At 36.1% G+C, this 21,171-nt stretch overlaps 1 protein-coding gene across 3 annotated transcripts in view; it reads left to right on the top strand.

The window, feature by feature from the left end:
- BRINP3 (BMP/retinoic acid inducible neural specific 3) overlaps positions 1-21,171 on the top strand; it is a 169,719-nt gene that overhangs the window by 5,448 nt on the left and 143,100 nt on the right. For all 3 annotated transcript variants that reach the window (XM_080650894.1, XM_080650896.1, XM_080650895.1), the window contains exon 2: positions 10,886-11,171. In XM_080650894.1, the coding sequence (XP_080507020.1) occupies positions 10,936-11,171 (236 nt within the window). In that variant the 5' untranslated portion in view covers positions 10,886-10,935. The remainder of the gene's footprint in view (positions 1-10,885; positions 11,172-21,171) is intronic.

Raw genomic sequence — 21,171 nt, 5'->3', positions numbered from 1 at the left:
GAAGATTGCCCCATATGCTTCTCTCTGCAAGTGCAAAGAACTCAACTGGTAGGACTTCAAACTTTTGATGCTTCAGCTTCCTGTATTTCCTGTTATTTTTATTTTTTTCATATTATCTCTAGAATGATCAGTTACTGACTAGAATATGTCTCTAAAATTTTAGTAATTTAGAAAATTGGATATTGGTATTAAAAGTTCAGACACAAACATAAATATAATACCAATCTGTTCAAGTTTAGCACAAATTTATCTTTTATTTAAAAATATCTCAAAAGTATTTGGATATGATTATGATTTATGATTACTGAGGTACTCTTTGAAGATTGTTAACATTTTTCTCTTTGCTTCCTAGTAGTGGGTTATTATGAAAAGTAGAGTGAGATGGATCTGGGATCCCTCCCCCAAGTTCATTTCTAGTTCTAGCTCATTAATGTGATCCAAGTGAGAGTTCTTGTCCACTTTTCATTTATTGTCCTCATCTCCCACCTGGGGAAAACAAAATCTACTCTATAAATATTCTTGTAAATAAAATGACACGAGATGAGGATGCTTTGAAAAGGCAATCATTATGAAAACAAAACATATTCTGAAAAAGATATCATTTTCATTTGATTTATTTTTGTCTTTTTGGGTAAAATTCTCTTTCTACACAAGAGATAATGTTGACTTGACTTTTTAAAATTAAATATTAGTAATCCAATATTTTTTATCTATGGTGTCATGGTGTCTAATGAGTTTAAATAATATTCCTTTTGTTTTGATATTGCGTAGCTGAAGACTAATATACTCCTCAAGGCACATTAGTTCTTATTTACATTATATTTACCTTGGCTTTAATAGAGTTCTGGGAGAATAGTCACTCATACAGAGATAGTTGCTCTGCCTTGACTTCTCAGTGTCATTGAGTAAAAAGAAAGTCTGGTTTCTTAGCAGATTTATATTATTAATCCAGTGATCTCTACCAGTTCAACTGAAAACAAGATAAAAATATTCTTATGTAACAACTTTCAAAATGGTTAAACCAAAAAAAAAAGACCATTAATTCCAAACATCTTTTACAAAGTATATTCAACTTACCAGAGTTAATTAGGTGACATCTGGCATCGTTGGTGTTTTAATTTAGCAACTATTTGGGTAATTTCATTGAGACATTTAGGAGTGTAATTTTGACCTGTTTCCCACACATTACTAGCTGTTTTTATGATTATAGTGCTTATATTTCATAAGTTCCAAAGGAGAACAAAACCTCAAAATAATTTGTGTTTGAATATTATTCGTTACTCATGGATAATCTTGATTCTTAAGAGAAAGGGGTAGTTTAATAGTCTGTATTCTCTTCTAGAGTCTAGAAATGATTCCTGAAGATGAAATTTCATCATGAACACTAATGGCCTTTCTACTGAAAAAGCATCTGGAAGTTCTGGCCTAACTTTTTTTTTTTTTCGTGGTGATATCAAATAACCACTCTAACCATTTATACTGGTCATCAAATATCCTCATCAATAACATTTTTGGGTTTTTATCACTATCATCTCAAGGCATATTTGATGAGTCATGAAGAATATTTATATCCAATTACTCATGTTCTGGCCTATCCGGTTCAATGTCTCCAAAGATAATTAGTTCATAAGCTATAAATCCACACTCCTATGGTTAATGTTTGAAATAATGTGTTTATGCAAACAGCTCTGAGGTATTTCCAATTTTGTATTCATGCTAACAAGTCATGAATAACTAGCTGATACTCTAATAATGGAAATAAACCCAGTGATGATTTTCTAACCTATTTCCCCCAAGATTGAAAGATATGACTAATATATTTTTAAAAAACTGAGTGGCTTACTACAATTTTATCATGAAATAAATAGTTTTGTTGATTTTTAAAATGTTTATTTTCAACCAAGAAAGTATAAATTCACATGTGGAAAAATGGCATGCAGTCTAATAAGTTAAGGAATCTTACAGATTCTCATTCTATAGTCATTGCTATTTCTTAAACACAATTCATAATTTCTTTAAATTTTTATTTTTATTAAGTTTAGAATTAACAATGCAATTTATCCTCAAAGTGACCTATTTTGGCTTATGATTAATTTTAGGAGTATTTGTTTTTTATCCCTAAGCCCTTATTTATTGAGATGTGGATACCTTTAAAAGCACCCAAAGCATAACACATTTTCTATAATAGCTAATAAAGAAGCTACCATCTTATAGTTCCAGAAAATTAAATCTATAAAATACACATTTATTGATTAAATTAATAAATATGTTAACGTTACCTTCAAATTAGTTGTAGCTCTCTGCTCTATAAGAATTATTGTCTCATAATGGTGTGTTTCACTTCCATTCCATTATGGATTTATTGTGAAAGAATGCTTAATAGATAGGCTTATTCTTCTTGATTTCTGTGAATAGAAGCCAATCCCCTCAGGACTGAGCTGTTTTTTATGAACTTCCCTGGAGTCTTGCATTTTGTTAATTTTAAAAGCTATCTCCAGACTATTGCACTGTTAAAAAAACAATCTAGCCTTGAGAAGACTGGAGCTGAGTCAACATGCATTTGAGATTTTCAGTGTCAAATAGTGGCTAGTATATAAACGCACTGCTACTCTATAGATTCATCAAACACCCACTCTCACAACCAAAAATTATTTTTTAAAAAAATATGTCAAGTTAATTTTTTTCTTTGCTTAATCCCTTCACCCCCTTTCCCCCTCTCCTATGACAGCTGTCAGTATGTTCTCTCTCTCTGAGTCTGTTTCTATTTTGTTAGTTTATTTTGTTTATGATATTTTACATATGAGTGAAGTCAGCACAATACAATCTACAGATGCTGTATTATAGAATTGTGCACCTATATAATTTTATTAACCAATGTCACCCCAATAAATTCAATAAAAAATAAAGAATATCAAGTGATAACCACAAATATAGGCCAGTTTGGGGAAAATGATTCTGTCAAATTAAAGAATAAACTTAAAATCTGAATCATGGCTTCACTCAAGTATCATATTACACACATGTTTGCAGGATGCTTATAATGAATGGGTGCTTTACAGTTCATAAGATCTTTGATATGCATGTTTTTAAGATTCAAGTTTTTGTTACTGCTGTTAGATATGCAATTTAGTACTGTGAGCGGAAGCTCCTTCTGTTGTAGCTAAAGTAAGTATAGAAGAAAAGTTAATCCCATCAGGGAGTTCCTGGGGTTCAAGAAATATTTAAGTGGCTTTCATGTCTTCAGTGAGCAATATTTCTCATGGTTTGAAACATCAGCCCTGTAACTCTATGGATAGAGATGGTGGAAGAGTCTTTTTCAGGAGTATATAACTTAAAAAAGAGTAAACACAATATAAATTTTTAGGAGACAATTGTTAAAGGTTGAATAAATCATGCTCTAAAGTTGTAAAAAAAATGTGTTTTAAGGTAATTAACCCATATATTTCTCAACCTTTCTTTTATAACACCAACCATATTAACATATAAAGACCGAGTATACCTTACTTAAAACATTTATATTGAATGCCTCTACCTAAGTTTACAGTAATAGACTTTCTGATTATTCCTTTAGACCTGTCACTAATATACAATGACAGAGTTACAGTACATTTTATAAATGTGGTAAGTCATACTTTTTAAGATTATACATTGGAAAAATATGGAAGAATATTAAGGTTTCTAAAATAGAATAAAAAGAACTTGCCAGTTATCCATTAACTAAGCAAAAAGTGGAAAGTATATTTTTTGTTCCCAATGACTAATTTTACTCTGAATGAAGTTGTTAAGAAAACAACAACTTGTGAATTTTAAATCAGAAATTCCTTGAATAAGCAATTCAGATGGAATCTGAGTTTTCTGGATTTGTAAGATATACTCTTTTCTACTTACAGAAAGTTTCTACCTGTCTTTCATAATTGCCCCAACTCAGCACTTTCATTTTTCAAATGGGAACTAAGAAAATGGAATTCAGTTGACTCTGGGAATTGAAACTTAAAGTTAAGAGCTAAGAAGAAGGGGATCCTGAGCCATTTCTAAAGGTGCAGTCTACATGCCTTTAAAAATTCATCTTAAGCCCAGCCAGTGTGGCTCACTGGTTGAATGTTGACCTATGAATCAGGAGGTCAAGGTTCGATTCCTGGTCAGAGCACATGCCAGGGTTGCAGGCTCCATCCCCAGTAGGGGGCATGCAGGAGGCAGTCAATCAATGCTTCTCTTTCCTTTTTTAAAAAAATATTTTTATTGATTTCAGAGAGGAAGGAAGAGGGAGAGAGATAGAAACATCAATGATGAGAGAGAATCATTGATTGGCTGCCTTCTGCACGCCCCTCACTGGGATCTAGCCCACTACCCAGGCATGTGCCCTTGACTGGAATCAAACCTGGGACCCTTCAGTCCGAAGGCCGACGCTCTATCCACCAAGCCAAACCGGCTAGGGCAGTAGTCGGCAAACTCATTAGTCAACAGAGCGGCAAACCGTGGCTCGCGAGCCGCAGTTTGCTGACCACTGGTAGGGCAGTGCTTCTCTTTCATCATTGATGTTTCTTTCTCTGCCTCTTCGTTCCTCTCTGAAATCAATATATTCATCTTAAAACATTTTTTTACCAAGGTGCTTGTTTTAAGTATCTTTCTCACCTTTGGGCACATAGGACAAGTATTTACAACCCACCTCTCCAGCACACACACATTTTTGCAATACGTCACTCCTTATTTGAGTACTTTTAGATCCAAGGCAGATTATTGACATTTCCAAGGTAGAGCTGTCTCTGTATTTGGGCTAACACTAATTATGTTTGACTAGCAACAGAACTATGGGGAAATATAACTTGGAGCATCCAAGTTTCCTCGTAGAGTGAATTGTATCAGATTTTCATCTGTGCCTTCCACCCATCCATAAAATGCAGACATGTTAACACATCTCTTGTTTAACCAATTTGAAAGACAAAATGACAAATTGTGATCATACAGAGATAGGCCAACGTGAATATGAAAGATCACTCATGTCTATTCTTTTTAAAACCCATCCTTGACAGCTGTTATTTAAGGAAATCATGTCTTATTTAGAGTAAGAATCAGCAACTCCAATATAAACTGTGGTTATTAACTATTAAAATATTTATTTCTCATCAATATTGAGTCAGTAAAATAAACAAAAGTTTAATCTATCTTCAATGATTCTTTCATCAAAAAAATGATAAACATTTTACATCCTTTACTATCTTTTAGATTTAGATTTTTAGATGTCTAAGCTGAAAATGGAAATTTAATTGCTCAGGATTTGAAACTACACAATTAGTAACTGTTAACTGAAAATTTATCTATTACCAAACTTTGGTCTCCGATAAGTCCTATAATGCTGATTCTAATAATTATTGTTTAGAAGGTAATTTCTGACAAGTTCAGACAACTTGATTTTTAAAATTGTGTACGTGACATGCTGAGTATAGCTGATGTTAAATAGTCTATATGTCAGACATGGTAATGTCCCATTTATACTTTCTTATAATATCCTTCAAAATCTGGCTGGTTCTTTTTATATAAAAACACCCTTCACGAATGTAGATTAAGTTTATCATGTAGGTGTATTTTCCTTCTGAAATGTAGTTCTTTATAATTTAAGTTCTGTGTGACTTTTTGCGTTTCAAAGACTGTTTGAGTTATGTTAGTAGTTAAAGTAATATTGACAAGAATGGCCCTTGAAAATATCAAATGTTTTCAGAATTGTGTGTTGGATAAAAAATGGGGAAGTCAGGTGCTTATTGTTAAAAAAAAGTTTAGAGGAGCTAGAATATATCACTGACACCGGTCAATGCAAAACTAACTAACATGTGAAAACATGGGCCCTTCCAGCATCTCTCGCAACTGGGAAAGATGTTCTAGGCATCATTGCTAAAGTGTCTTCCTCTAGTCAGAAACACACAATGTTCTGCCTTCTTTCTTAGGAGGTGGTGCAGAGGCATTGGAGAATGACAGATGGAGACTTACCTACTTGACATTGGGTTGGCTTGCTTGTTGTAGATCACCTCTTTTTGTTATTTTTAGTTCTTGTGGGTTAATATCTACCTTGAGTTCTTTTGAATATGGTAGTATGTAAATTATTAAAATAACTGTAGACTGGATGGTTGTCCATTCATGAATCTTCCAAAGTTTCTGAATATGTTACTATCACCCTTTTTAACACCTCTGTTGGTTTAACCAAATTATGAAGGACTTGCTGGCAGGGATTATGTTTCAGTAACCCTGTGACCTGCTAATGGTTAACACGCTATTGTGTACACAGTCATTAGGGAACACGCACCGAGTTCAAGTCCTTTTCTCTAAATGTTATGTGCTGTTTCATTTTATCTGCTTACCCCAGCAAGAGATTATCATTATATTCATCTGTTAGTAATGCATTACTTTTGTACTTTCTCACTTTACTTCCTTTTTTTTTTTTTTTTTAAAGAACTGAGCTTCCTTGTTTTAAATTACATTCTATACATTAAGACTGGCCTTAGAAGTGAAGCTTTCTAGTCATTTAACTGCTAAACCTGTATTCCAGAAAGTCTTTCTGGTTATTTATTTTAGCTGATCAGGCAATACCCAGCCTCTGAATTACAGCTTTAAGTGGTTTCCATCTTAATGAGGGTTTCTTATTCCTCTGAGGAGGATATACTGCGGAGGGAACTAATCTCAAGCTTGATCCTGCCAATACAATCTTGTCCTACCAATAAAGAGGAAGTTAAATGCTACTACCTAATGGCAGAACTGATTAGGAAAAATTAAGAGAAGGGGAGCTCCATTCCTCAGTTCTGTCCTTCACATCAGGGAAATTGTTCTAAAAATTTCCAAACTCAGGCTTAGCTGGTTTGTAGTGGATAGAGCGTTGGCCCATGGACTGAAGGGTTGCGGGTTCTATTCTGGTCAAGGGCACGTACCTCAGTTACAGGCTCAATCCCTGGCCTTGGTCGGGGGTGCAGGAAGCAACCAACTGATAAGTCTCTCTCTAATTAATGTTTCTCTCTCCTTCTCTCTTCCCCTCCTTCCCACTCTCTCTAAAATTAAATGGAAAAATATTCTCAATTGAAGATTAATTTTAAAAAAAGGCAGGGGGGGGGGGAGGAGAGATAGCCAAACTCGGAGTCACCTGTGTTCTCTTTACAGTTTAAATACAAACTATCTCAGTGTATCAACTTATGGGGTCATATCACAAAATATCTTGGTAAGGTTCAAATTGTACTTATTTCCAATTCATAAGGAAAGTGGTCAGAGACTGAAGCATAAAGTTCAGATGCAGGATGTTTTGCATAGTATGTTGAGATTACAAGGTCTAATTTTAAAGTAAAATATGAGGAATGCTTCAGAAAAAGTTATTTTAACCATGACTGTCTTTGACTACCAAAACAGTGAAACAAAAGACAGTTTAAAATAAAGATGAAAGTAATTTACATACAGGAATAGAATGGAAATAATATTGACAGACTTGAATGTTAGACTCAAAACCATAAAAATCCTGGAAGAAAACATAGGCAGGACATTTCTCAGAGCAATATTTTTTCTGCTATATCACCTTGGGCAAGGGAAAACAATATGGAGTTTCCTCAAAAAATTAAAAATGGAACTGCTGTATGACCCAGCGCTTCCACTTCTGGGAATATATTCAGAAAAACCTGAAAGACTAATTTGAAAGAATAAATGCAGCCCTATGTTCATTGCAGTGTTATTTACAGTAGCCAAGGTTTGGCAGCAACCCAAGTGCCCATCTATATATATAAAAGCCTAAGCGACCGGCTACGCTGTGACGTGCACTGACCACCGGGGGCAGATGCTCAATGCAGGAGCTGCCGAGCTGCGGTCACTTGGCAGCGGTGGTTCTCAGGTGATGCACCAAGAATCAGAGAGGAGGGAGCCTGATTCTGGGGTACGTCACCCCGGAACCACCCTCTGACCATCCGGGACCCCTTGGGGGATGTCAGCGAGGCAGTTTTGGCCCAATCCCCACAGGCCAGGCCAAGGGATCCCATCGTGGCATGAACCCATGCACTGGGCCTCTCGTTAGTAAATAAGTGGTTAAAAAAGCAGTGGCACATTTCGCACTGGAAAGCGAGTGGGCCGTTAAGATAAGGAAATCTTACCAGCCTGGATGGACCAGAAGAGCGTTATGCTAAGTGAAATAAGTCAGTCAGAGGAAGACAAGTGGCATATTTCACTCATGTGTGGAATCTTATGAACAACAACTAAAAAGGCAAACAAAATAGAAACAGACTCATAGATACAGAGAACAGATTCACAGCTGCCAGAGGGGAGTAGGATAGGGGCAGAGTGAAAAAGGTGAAGGGATTAAGCAAAAACAACAATAATAACCGACCTCAAAGACACAGACACCCTTATGGTGATTACCAGTTGGAAAGGAAGGTGGGGGCAGGTAGAGGAGAGTAAAGGTAGAATCAGTGGTGACAGAAGGAGACTTGACTTGCTGTGGTGAATACACAGTACATTATGCGGATGATGTATTACAGAATTGTACACCGGCAACCTATGTAATTTTGTTAACAAATGTTGCCCCAATAAATTCAATAAAAATAAATAAGTGAATAAATAAATAGAACACACACACACACACACACACACACACACAGAACAACAACAACAAAACCATAAAGATAAAACCTAATATTAACACCTTTAGGTAGTTTCCCCAAACATATTTTAAGAAAATTGTTCCATCTTCCTATATGTTACGATGAGGGAATGAGGACCACGAAACCTCTTGAGCACACTTGGTGAAGGAAAGAATAAAAACAGTGGTTCTGGGTAATTATATATTGAAAAATTGCAGAATTTGAGAAGAGGACCTTAGTCCAGGCCTGTGGTTGCCCACTTTTTCTGTAATGCTCTGTGTCTTACAAACTCACGTGCTTGAGCAGAGTTATGTTTAATGTGATGATTTAAGCTCAAAGAGTTAGGTGTATAATTACGATTTTGCACCAGTCGGAAACATGCTTTGAAACATGCTCTACCACATACAAGGCCCTATTCTTGCGGCTTCACATAGGAAAATATAACATTTTTGTAGCAATGATTAAATGGTGCGAGTTTGAATATATTTGATCAGCAGAATGAAAATGTGTGTTTAACAAAGATAGGAAAGATTTGTTAGTCACAGGGGGATTATACTGTTTCATTATGCATAATAATAATAATTCTTAGTTTATGAATGTAAGCGAAATGCATTAATACTAAGAAAAATGTCATAGCTCCCACATAAGAAAAATACTATGTAAAAAATAACTATTTGCTCCATCAGAATTGGAAATTATGAGTTGAGTCATTTGACAGTGCTCCATTTAGACAAGTAGTTGGTGGAGACCCAGCAACTCCCAACCCCTATTTCAAAATGTTTCTATTATGTGATTTTATTTTTTTATGATAAATAATTTTTAAAATGTATTCACTTGGAAGGCTTCCTATGTTGTTTACAAAGATGGCATTCTTCAATGACCACAGTGAAATAGCTCATGTGATTAGAGCAACTCATATAGTGTGTAGGTATTAGTCCTTTCAATGGTGTGGTGGGTAAGACTGTGGATATCATGACCTTGGTCATTCACATTGTACTTCTGTTTTGACAATCTTTATAGTTGCAAAATTATTGCTGTAAACCTCTCATCAATAAATAGTTTAGGATTAAATTATGAATTATAGGGCTATAACTAGAAAGCAAATTAAAGCTATCAATTGCCTTATCCAAACACCAGAGAAATATGACAGCTATAATTAAAATATTTACCTAATACTGTGCATTTGGATTGCTTTCTAAAGAGATTTTGCTGACTAGAAACTTTTACAACGCAAACTTTCTCATTAGTAAAATTTACATAATGCTCAGTTCTATGTGCTATAAATAATAATGTTGGAAAAAATTGTGAACTGAGAAAGTAGAATTGAATTCAGATATGTGTAGGATTTTTTTGTGTGTGGTGTCTGTTTCATGTAAAGTTGCTTTGCTCTGCCACCCTGGGATCATGCCTCTTGTTACTTTATTTCTGAATGCTCCTAAAATTAATATATATGGTTTCATAGTTTACATATAATCTGCATTGTCTTAGTTTCTGTGTGTATGTGAACTCTGTAGGTATGCCTACTTATGTTATGAATAATACACAGAGGCACATTGAAATCTTTGAAAGATCCTAAAAATAATTTAACTATGATTCTGTTTAAATAATCAGAAAAGTTTGTTTCTAATAGGATAATGGGAAAAAATAGCTGAGCAAACACACACCTATACTCTTCCCCCCTCCACACACCCATCCATTCCTTTATTTATCTATATAGAGAGATAGACAGACACACACATACTAACGTATATAAACATTATATATTTATTTATTTATTCCTAAACCCATAGTTTTAGTCCATCCAATTTCATCTATGTTATGAAAATAACTACCTAAATATCTTTAATTCATTTGCAAGAATTGTCCTAAAATAACTAAATAATAAAGTACACTTAGCATTAAAATTTATAACGGATTATAATATAATTAAACATTCATTATTTATAAAGTGTTCAATGTGATAAAACATTTATAAGCAGAAAAAAGAAGAGAATTGTGAGTCCAGGCTTTTCATTGTCGCTTTAGAGGTCTTCACGATCTACTGCAGACACCACCATAGGAGCCCCTTGTGACTCGTGTCTTCCTTCCCAGCACACTCACAGAGACACGGGTGCGACAGGGACACAGCTGTGACGGATCAGTCACTTGAGTTTCCTTAGTCACTTTTGCTAGGGCCCAGTTTAAAGCAATGCTATTAGATTTTTTTTGTTAATGGATCAGCCTCCTGCACTGCTTCCCTGCTGGAAAGCACGCTGTGGGCGCTCACTAATGGCCTGTGTTTTGTCTAGGTGTTGAGGGCAAGCTAAGAGGATGAAGGCGCCAAGTGCCCAGAGGAAGCATGGTATGGCGCAGCGGAGCCGGTGCTGAAGTGCTCTCTCTGATGGCTCTATGGGAGTGGATAGCCCTGAGTCTGCACTGCTGGGTGTTCGCCGTTGCTGCTGTCTCTGACCAGCATGCCACAAGCCCCTTCGACTGGCTCCTGTATGATAAGGGACCCTTCCATCGCTCACAGGAATACACTGATTTTGTGGACCGAAGCCGTCAGGGATTTAGCACAAGATACAAGATATACAGGTACGGGGCCACAGGCAGGCTGTTACAGAGCTCTCTGCCTTGGAGGCTTTGTGTGAATGCGTTTCTCTAAGGGGGAGTTTCAGAGGGGAGAGGGTTGTCATCAGGAGGGTTCTTATTTACCATTTGCCTCCATCATTTCTTTTTGTTATCCTATATAATAAAAGGCTAATATGCAAATCAACCAAAGGGCAGAACAACCGGTCACTATGATATGCACTGACCACCAGGGGGCAGATGCTCAATGCAAGAGCTGCCGCCTGGTGGTCAGTGCACTCCCACGGGGGGGGGGGGGGGGGGGCGCCACTCAGCCAGAAGGCAGGCTCACGGCTGGTGAGCGCAGCGGTGGTGGAGGGAGCCTCTCCCAACTCCGCAGTAACACTGAGGATGTCTGACTGCTGGCTTAGTCCCGGGGAGCAGGCCTAAACTGGCAGTCAGACATCCTCCGGGGCTCCCGGACTGTGAGAGGGTGCAGGCCAGGCTGAGGGACCCCCCCCTCCGAGTGCACAAATTTTGTGCACCGGGCCTCTAGTTTGAACATATTTCTCATAGATGTATTCCAGGAAAACGTGAAAACAGTGACCTCTTGTGGGTCCCTTTCAGATCCTAGAATCCTTCTGTGCATTCAAGTCAATGCCAGTGACCTTTGAGGCTGAGTTCATCATCCTCAACATTGTTCAGTGAATTTTCTCAAATGGTGTTTTCATTTCCACTTATGCTATGCTGTGTTGTTACCTTTTTTGAGCTTCAATGGAAATGGTATCTTGTACTAGTCATTGAGAAGTTGAGTCCATTCAGACTATGGCAATGGCAGAAATCGCAATGGAATAGAAGGAAAAAGATAAACAGGACATGATAGCAGAGGCCAAGAAAGAAGAAGGGATTGAGATATATGGCCTTTAGCTTTTACTGCTCTTCTATGTTTAACTCTAAATAGTTACACAGAAGAAGCTGTATGTTAAATCCAACAGACTTCCTGCCCCGAACTCAATGAATCCATTAAATAGAGGATATACAAATGCGCCTGAGTCTATGCCATAGAGAATGTTTTATGAAAGTTTTGATTGGCTAATTTCTTCGAGATAGAAGCTTATGATTCCCAGTGATTTGTTGAACATTCATGGAGAAGCAAAACTTAGCTTTGCATTTGTGTGTCTATATGTAAATATGTGATATATATGTTTTATTTTATGTGGTATCTGTGCACCAGAGAGCGCTGTGCTTCTGGTCTGTATGTGGGGTCTTTATAGCATGGGAAATGTATAAATTCTACCAGCAATGCGTATTTACCAAACAGATTGAAGGTACTGAACTAGTTCTATGAAGCATCATAGAATTACTGGTTTGAGAGTGTGTGTGTGTGTGTGTGTGTGTGTGTGTGTGTGTGTGTGTGTGTTTAGAAATCCTTAGTCCAGGCAGCCAGAACATGGTCACAAGTCTACAAAAAAGACTTACTCTAATTTATTTTTTTTTAAAAAATGACAAATATTAAAGATGTTCTTTCTGAAATGCAATAGGAAAAAGTCAGTATATTATGATTCCAGTTGTATTCCTTTTCATGTGGGTGTTGGTTTAGCCCACTTTCCTTCACAGATTTTGTGAAATGACTTGAGTTGAAGGTGGTGAGAATGTCTTCTATGTCAGCATTCTGCAGGCGGGTTTTAACAGTCTGTCAGTCAAACGGGTGCACACTTGTCTCCACCATCTATTGGCATCTCTGTCGGGAGGTCAGAAGTGTCTTGTGTGTGGGTGTTGGAGTTTGGCTCACCCGTTGATTGGTTGTGAGTTGCAAACAAGGTTTGACATGTTTTAGAGGTTCTAGGCTGACTGACTGAGAGGCATCAACATTATTTGGATTGCCACAGTGAAAGGTAATGGCAAACAACACCTTGGGATTGGTTTTCAAGGCTTGTATATTCCATTTAGAATTCATGGGACTCTATTCCTAACAACCTCCATTAGTCCTGTACTTCTCGACTTTCTGACATCTTTATCTTTGTGGCTTGAATAAGCATGTATGGAAGTTGTCTGTTTGTAAACCGTGGAATATGATGTCCTTGTCCCCTGCTTGGGCCAGACTATAACTTCTATGTGACTTTGAAACATTGCCTAATGATGCTACCTATGGTCATTGATGGTTGGCGTGGAATGAGCAATATAATATATTCATGAAGATTCCTTTTGCCTTGCCCAATAAGATATCTTGTTTGTCTAATTAGTATTTCCCTAAATTTCAGAGAGTTCTCGTCACCCCTCCCTCCAATATAATGGATCTGAGTTCTTCTGGAGAAGTTAACTTTATTTTCGACATATCAGGACCATCTCAACAGCAAGGATTAGAATAGCTTTCTGGTTTCTTTGTTGTTACTTTTGTTTTTCATATCTGTCTTCAAAAATAATTATCAGAGACTTTATTGTTCACAAATGTCCAACCTCAAATACAGAATTTGTGATTAATACACAGAGATGGAAAATCTATATTTTCCCATTTTAATCACTAGCTTCATGATTTTGAAAGACCACATAATTTCAAAAAGTGACCGGCAAAATTCTACTAGTGCATTTTATTACTGCCATAAGCTACTTTATGCAGGATATTGTGTTGACATAGTTTTTGAAAGGCAGTGGTTATGAATGTAAAACATATTAAGCCTGTTAAGATAATTAGGTCAAATCTCTTTCAGTTGTCTTTCTTCATCTGGCTCCTTCCCAGAATCATATTGTCCTTTTTACCACAGATACAGAACAGCAAGATCATAACAACTAAACATTAGTAAGATCATGGTCAGGGCTTAAAGAGAAAGAAATACCTTTCTTTTCACAAGGCGCGTTTTGTCGACTAAGAGGGCTTATCTTTGTATTTTTAAATTAATGAGTGTTATGAAGTACTTTTTAGATTTTGGTCTGAAACTACATTATGACTCAAGAGGTGGTTATTTTATGAGGAGGTCATTGAATTGGAGAATCTACAGTGAGCTTGCTAACACGAAACTGCTTTTTTGGTTAAACATTAAAAGTTGGGTTTTCAGCTGTCTTTCTCTCTTAGCTAGAGATTGAAAATAGAACCTAAGCACAGGGATTTTAAGTGAGTGTTCTCACTTTTAGAAAATAGACTAAGCCTGGAGGAATCACGTCTGCTCTGAAGGGTAGAATAGGAGCACACCTGGCCCTAAATAAATTGGAGCCTTGTGATTGTAGTTATCATATTCTAGAAACACCCTGAGGGAGTATGCTCGCCAGCAAATGCGTAATTTCTTACAGTCCTCATCCTTTTCATAACTCACAGGAGCTCTGGATGAGGGATTCACTTTTAGTAACTCCAACTTACAATGATCTCGAACCATGGACATGAATTCTAAAGTCATAGGGTGGTGAATTTTGTTCCCATAAAAGGAACATTTTACATAGGCAATTATTCACTTACGAGAATACAGAATAATAAAAAATTTGACCTTGAGTTCTAACATTTTTTTTGCTTAACCACAAGTGCAAGTGAATGACGAGGAACATGGTAATGCTTTTCTTGTAATCTTTCAAAATAATGTAAAGGTATGTCAGATTACTGCAACTGACTTGCTTCCTCAGCAGTTTTTCAAAATGAAGTTTGAGTGAGAATAAGAGACAATTGAAATAAAGGCTGTGCCTTATGGACTTTGTAGCCATCTTCCCTTACACAATTATATTTACCAAATGCCATTAAGGACAAGCTGCCCTGGAAAACGATGGACGGATATATGGACACTTCATATATGACAGGGCCATTAATGAAACAGTATATGAGAAAGGGTGAACTTCTGAATAAATGATTCTGCAATTTGGGTTTTTGTTTGCGAAAAGGAGAAATAGGATTATTTTGTCCTACCACCTACACAGCACTGCTTGATATGGGATGAGGATCTAAAATAGGAAAGGCAACATATTAAGCTTCTAGAAGAAAACAGAGGGAAATACTTCCATGATGTTGGGATATGTAAGAATTTCTTAAAATACATTAAATATAAAAAAATAATTGGTCAGTTCAGGTATATTAACAGAGTGAATAAAACACCTAGATAGAATGTTAAGTGAAAGGAACACAACGCAGGAAAAATTTGCACCCGTGATTCTACCATACAAAGCTCACAGAATAGGTGCAATGGGATTATATGGTTTAGAATTACAAACTAAATGTGGTTGTAAAACAAACAATCCAGGACATGACCAAAACAAAAGAGAAGATAGAGCTCTTCATAAGAAGTGGAGAAAGATGAGCCACACCAACCAGGGCTAAAATTTGATTTCATTTTATTTCACAATCAGATATATCTGTAAATTTATACTTTAAATGTCCTTTAGTTGACATTGGAAAAATTTCACTCACGAATAAAATAGAAATACTAAGTCAAGCGTTTAAGGATTATAATCAACTTTCAGAAAAGCCAGTTCTTAATGAGGGTTGTATATCATCTCATGATTATAAATAAAAGTCATGCTTTGTAACAACCAATAGAATTTGTAAGTAATAATTTTTGGTCTAACAGCGAATTCATGATTTTTGCTATTAAAATGAGAAAATGAACAGCACTACGAGTCCACAGAATTATTTACAGAGGAGAAAATAACACTTATGATTTTTTGGCATTCAAACAAATAATTTATTTGATTATTTTTCTCTCAGTGGTTCCATCTTACCAAGCAGTCTGATTCCTCTCTGTCATTATCTTTGTGATCTTCTTCCAAATAGAATTACCAAAATTATCACTATTGTTCTCTTCTGTTATCATGTTCTGGGTCTTCTGAGTTGCTAATGTGTGTGTGTGTGTGTGTGTGTGTGTGTGTGTGTCTTTTAGTCTTTTATTGGACACGATGTCAAAAATGTAAAGTTTAAAATCAGAGGGAAAAGAAAATACTAAGTAATAATACCTCTTCATGTTTTTAGGTGTTGTTTTTTTTGGCTTTCTTTTAGTGTGTGTGTGTATTGTGTATATTTAAATGGAGTTTTATGAAATAACTACTCATGTGCATTATCTCTCTTGTTGTAAGAAAATGTCCCAAAAGGATATTCATTATGTTTTTTGTGCTTTAATATAAAATAAAATAATTGCTATGTAATTGCAATACTTAAAATTTCCAACTTTTAAAGCAGGAGTCATAAAATTAAGATTAGGATATTAGCTCTTTTATTTTATTAACCATGTAATGTGAATAATAGTAAAAGATTAGTTGCACCTTCAAATTGGCCTTTCCAAAGTTAAAGCCAAAATTCATACTTACTATTTGTATTTTGTAATATGTTTTATTTACTTAATACCTTTTAAACCAAGTAGCAAGTTAAAAAATAGTTTAGATTACTTTTTCTATTAGTTACTGATTTTTTTCTTATGATTTTCAATTGGAAAAATAATTCCATAATCTACTGTAGGATGCAAGAATTACCCAGTAAAATTTATTTGTCCTAGAGAAGGGTCTTACGTGAATTAATTAGTAATACTTATCCATGGAATTTGCCTCTCAGACTGAAGAGATCTATGATGATACATAGATGTCCAACAAATGTTGGTGGAAAAAATTACACAAAGTATGTTTATGTATTGTTTTCTTTTTTAAATATTTTTTATTGTTTAAAGTATTACATATATTAGTACATATATCTTTTTTTTCCCCATTGACCTTCCCCCAGCCTCCCCTACCCCTTGTCACATGCCCTCATCCCACCCCCCCAGTGTCTTCTGTCCATTGGTGTGTTTATATGCATGCATACAAGTTCTTTCGTTGATCTATTTCCCTCCCTCCCCAACACTTCCCAGCCTTCCCGCTATAATTTGACAGTCTGTTCGGTGTTTTATTGCCTCTGTATCTATCTTTTCATTCATCAGGTTATAATGTTCTTTATTTTCCATCAGTTAGTGAGATCATGCGGTATTTTTCTTTCATTGCCTGGCTTATTTCACTTAACATAATGCTCGCCAGGTCCATCCATGCTGCTGCAAATGGTAAGAATTCCTTCTTTTTTATAGCAGCGTAGTATTCTATTGTGTAGATATACCATGGTTTTCTAATCCACTCATCTGCTGATGGGCATTTAGGCTGTTTCCAAATCTTAGCTATGGTGAATTGTGCTACTAGGAACATAGGGGTGCATATATCCTTTCTGATTGGTGTTTCTAGTCTCTTGGGATATATTCCGAGAAGTGGGATTACTGGGTCAAATGGGAGCTCCAATTTTAGTTTTTTGAGGAAACTCCATACTATTCTCCACAGTGGCTGCACCAGTCTGCATTCCCACCAGCAGTGCATGAGGGTTCCTTTTTCTCTGCATCCTCACCAGCACTTGTCGTTTGTTGATTTGTTGATGATTGCCATTCTGACAGGTGTGAGATGGTACCACATTGTCGTTTTGATTTGCATCTCTCTGATGATTAGTGACTTTGAGCATGTCTTCATATGTCTCTTTGCCTTCCTTCTGTCTTCTTTCAAAAAGATTCTACTTAGGTCCATTGCCCATTTTTTTATTGGATCATTTATCTTCCTTTTATTAAGTTGTATAAGTTACCTGTAGGTGTTGGAGATTAAACCTTTATCAGTGATAACATTTGAAAATATGTTCTCCCATACAGTGGGCTTTCTGCTTGTTTTGTTGATGGTTTCTTTTGCTGTGCAAAAGCTCTTTATTTTGATGTAGTCCCATTTGATTATTTTCTCTTTATCTTCCATTGCCCTAGGAGCTGTATCAGTGAAGAAATTGCTTCGGCATATGTCTGAGATTTTGCTGCCTGTGGATTCCTCTAGTATTTTTATGTTTTCCCGTTGTATGTTTAAGTCCTGTATCCATTTTGAGTTAATTTTTGTGTATGGTGTAAGTTGGTGGTCTAGTTTCATTTTTTTGCATGTATCTGTCCAGTTTTCCCAGCACCATTTATTGAAGAGACTGTCTTGACTCCATTGTATGTTCATGCCTCCTTTGTCAAATATTAATTGAGCATAGTGGTTTGGGTCGATATCTGGATTCTCTATTCTTTTCCATTGGTCTATATGTCTGTTCTTGTGCCAGTACCAGGCTGTTTTGAGAACAGTGGCTTTGTAATACAGCTTGAAATCTGGTATTGAGATCCCACCTACTTTGTTCTTCTTTCTCAGGATTGCTGTGGCTATTCGGGGTCTTTTTTTATTCCAGATGAATTTTTGGAGAGTTCTTTCTAGGTATGTGAAATATGCCATTGGTATTTTAATGGGGAGTGCATTGAATCTATAGATTGCTTTGGGTAGTATGAACATTTTAATGATGTTGATTTTACCAATCCATGAACATGGTATGTTCTTCCATCTATTTATGTCTTCCTCTAACTCTTTTTTCAGTGTCCTGTAGTTTTCCGTGTATAGGTCTTTTACCTCCTTAGTTAAGTTTATTCCTAGGTATCTTAATTTTTTTGGTGCGATGGGATTGCTTTTTTAGTCTCTCTTTTTGTAAGTTCACTATTGGTGTATAGAAATGCCATAGATTTCTTGGAATTAATTTTGTATCCTGCTACATTGCCGAATTCATTTATTAAGTCTATTAGTTTTTTGATGGAGTCTTTCAGGTTTTTTATGTACAATATCATGTCATCTGCAAATAAGGACAGCTTTACTTTTTCTTTTCCAATTTGGATGCCTTTTATTTCTTCTTCTTGTCTAATTGCAATGGCTAATACTTCCAGTACTATGTCAAACAGGAGTGGTGAGAGTGGGCATCCCTGTCTTGTTCCTGTTCTTAGGGGAAATGGTTTTAGTTTTTGCCCATTGAGTATGATGTTCGCTGTGGGTTTATCATATACAGCTTTTATTATGTTGAAGTATGATCCTTCTATTCCCACCTTGTTGAGAGTTTTTATCAAGAAAAGGTGTTGGATTTTGTCAAATGCTTTTTCTGCATCAATTGATATGACTATGTGATTTTTATCTCTCAATTTGTTTATGTGATGTATCACGTTTATTGATTTGAGGATATTGTACCATCCTTGCATTCCTGGGATAAATCCTACTTGGTCATGGTGTATGATCTTTCTGATGTACTGCTGGATCCGATTTGCTAGAATTTTGTTGAGGATTTTGGCATCTACATTCATGAGGGATATTGGCCTGTAATTCTCCTTCATTGTGTTGTCTTTATCTGGTTTTGGTATTAGGGTGATGCTGGCTTCATAGAAGGAGCTTGGAAGTGTTCCTTCCCTTGAATTTTTTGGAATAGTCTGAGGAGGATAGGTTTTAGTTCTTCCTTGAATGTTTGGTAAAACTCTCCTGTGAAGCTGTCTGGCCCCGGGCTTTTGTTTGCTGGAAGCTTTTTGATGACTGCTTCAGTTTCTTCCATAGTTACTGGCATATTGAGCTGTTTTGATTCTTCCTGATTGAGTTTTGGAAGGTTATATTTTTCTAGGAATATGTCCATTTCCTCCAGGTCCTACAGTTTGTTGGAATAGAGTTGTTCATAGTATTTTTTAACAATCCTTTGTATTTTGGCAGGATCTGTTGTTATTTCACCTCTTTCATTTCTGATTTTGTTTATTTGGGTACTCTCTCTTTGCTTCTTGGTGAGCCTGGCTAGAGGTTCATCAATCTTGTTTATCCTTTCAAAGAACCAGCTCTTGGTTTTGTTGATCTTTTGTATTGTTTCTTTGGTCTCTATGTCGTTTATCTCCACTCTGATCTTTATTATTTCCTTCCTTCTGCTTACACTGGGCTTTTCTTGTTGCTCTTTTTCTAACTCTTTGAGTTGTAGTGTTAGGTAATTTATTACCTTTGTTTCTTGTTTATTTGCAGTATGCTTGTAGAGCTATGAACTTCCCTCTCAAGACTGCTTTCACTGTGTCCCATAGATTTTGGAATGTTGTATTTTCATTGTCATTTGTTGCCATAATGTTTTTTATTTCTTCATTGATCTCTCTGGTAACCCAGTCTTTGTTTAATAGCATGCTGTTTAGTCTCCATCTGTTTGATTTCTTTGGATTGTCTTTATTGTAGCTGATTTCCAGTTTTATGCCATTGTGGTCTGAGAAGATGCTTGATATGATTTCTATCTTCTTGAATTTGAAGAGACTTTGCCTATGTCCCAACATATGGTCTATCCTTGAAAATGACCCATATGCACTTGAGAAGAATGTATATTCTGTGGCTTTGGGGTGAAATGTTCTGAAGATGTCAATTAATTCCATCTGGTCTAGTGAGTCATTTAGGATTGATGTTTCTTTGCTGATTTTTTGTTTAGAGGATTTGTCCAATGGTGATAGTGGGGTATTAAAGTCTCCTACTATGATTGTATTGCTGTCAATCTCTCCCTTGATATCCTCCAGGAGTTTTTTTATGTATTTGTGTGCTCATGTATTGGGTGCATATATGTTTACCAGAGTTATTTCTTCTTGTTGGATTGCTCCCTTTAGTATTATGAAGTGGCCTTCCTTATCTCTTGTTATGTCCTTCACTTTGAGATCTAATTTGTCAGATATAAGTATTGCTATCCCAGCTTTTTTTTTCATTTCCATTTGCCTGAAAAACCTTTTTCCATCCCTTCAACCTCAGTCTGTGTGTGTCTTTTTTTCTGAGGTGGGTTTCTTGTAGACTGCAGATATATGGGTCTTGTTTTCTTATCCAATCCGTTACCCTATGTCTTTTGATTGGGGCATTTAATCCATTTACATTTAAAGTTATTATTGATAGGTACTTATTTGTCGCCATTTTTATTCTTTACCCCTGTGTTCCTTCTTCGGTTCCTATTTCTTTTCTTTTCTTTTCTTTTTTTTACAGCAGAACCTTTAGCATTTCTTACATTGCTGGTTTGGTGGTAATAAATTCCCTTAGTCCTTTTTTGTCTGTGAAGCTCCTGATTTCACCTTCCATTTTGATTGATAGCCTTGCTGGGTACAGTATTCTTGGATTCAGACCCTTCCTTTGCATGACTTTGTATATTTCATTCCATTCCCTTCTGGCCTGATGAGTTTCTGTTGAGAAATCATTCGCTAGTCTGATGGGGGTTCCTTTGTAGGTAACTTTC

Source organism: Plecotus auritus (genome assembly GCF_963455305.1).
Source record: "Plecotus auritus genome assembly, chromosome: 14".
In the NCBI taxonomy this organism is placed as follows: Eukaryota; Metazoa; Chordata; class Mammalia; order Chiroptera; family Vespertilionidae; genus Plecotus; species Plecotus auritus.
The sequence above is the reverse complement of the archived record's forward strand: the minus strand, read 5'-3'. Positions and strand labels throughout refer to the sequence as shown.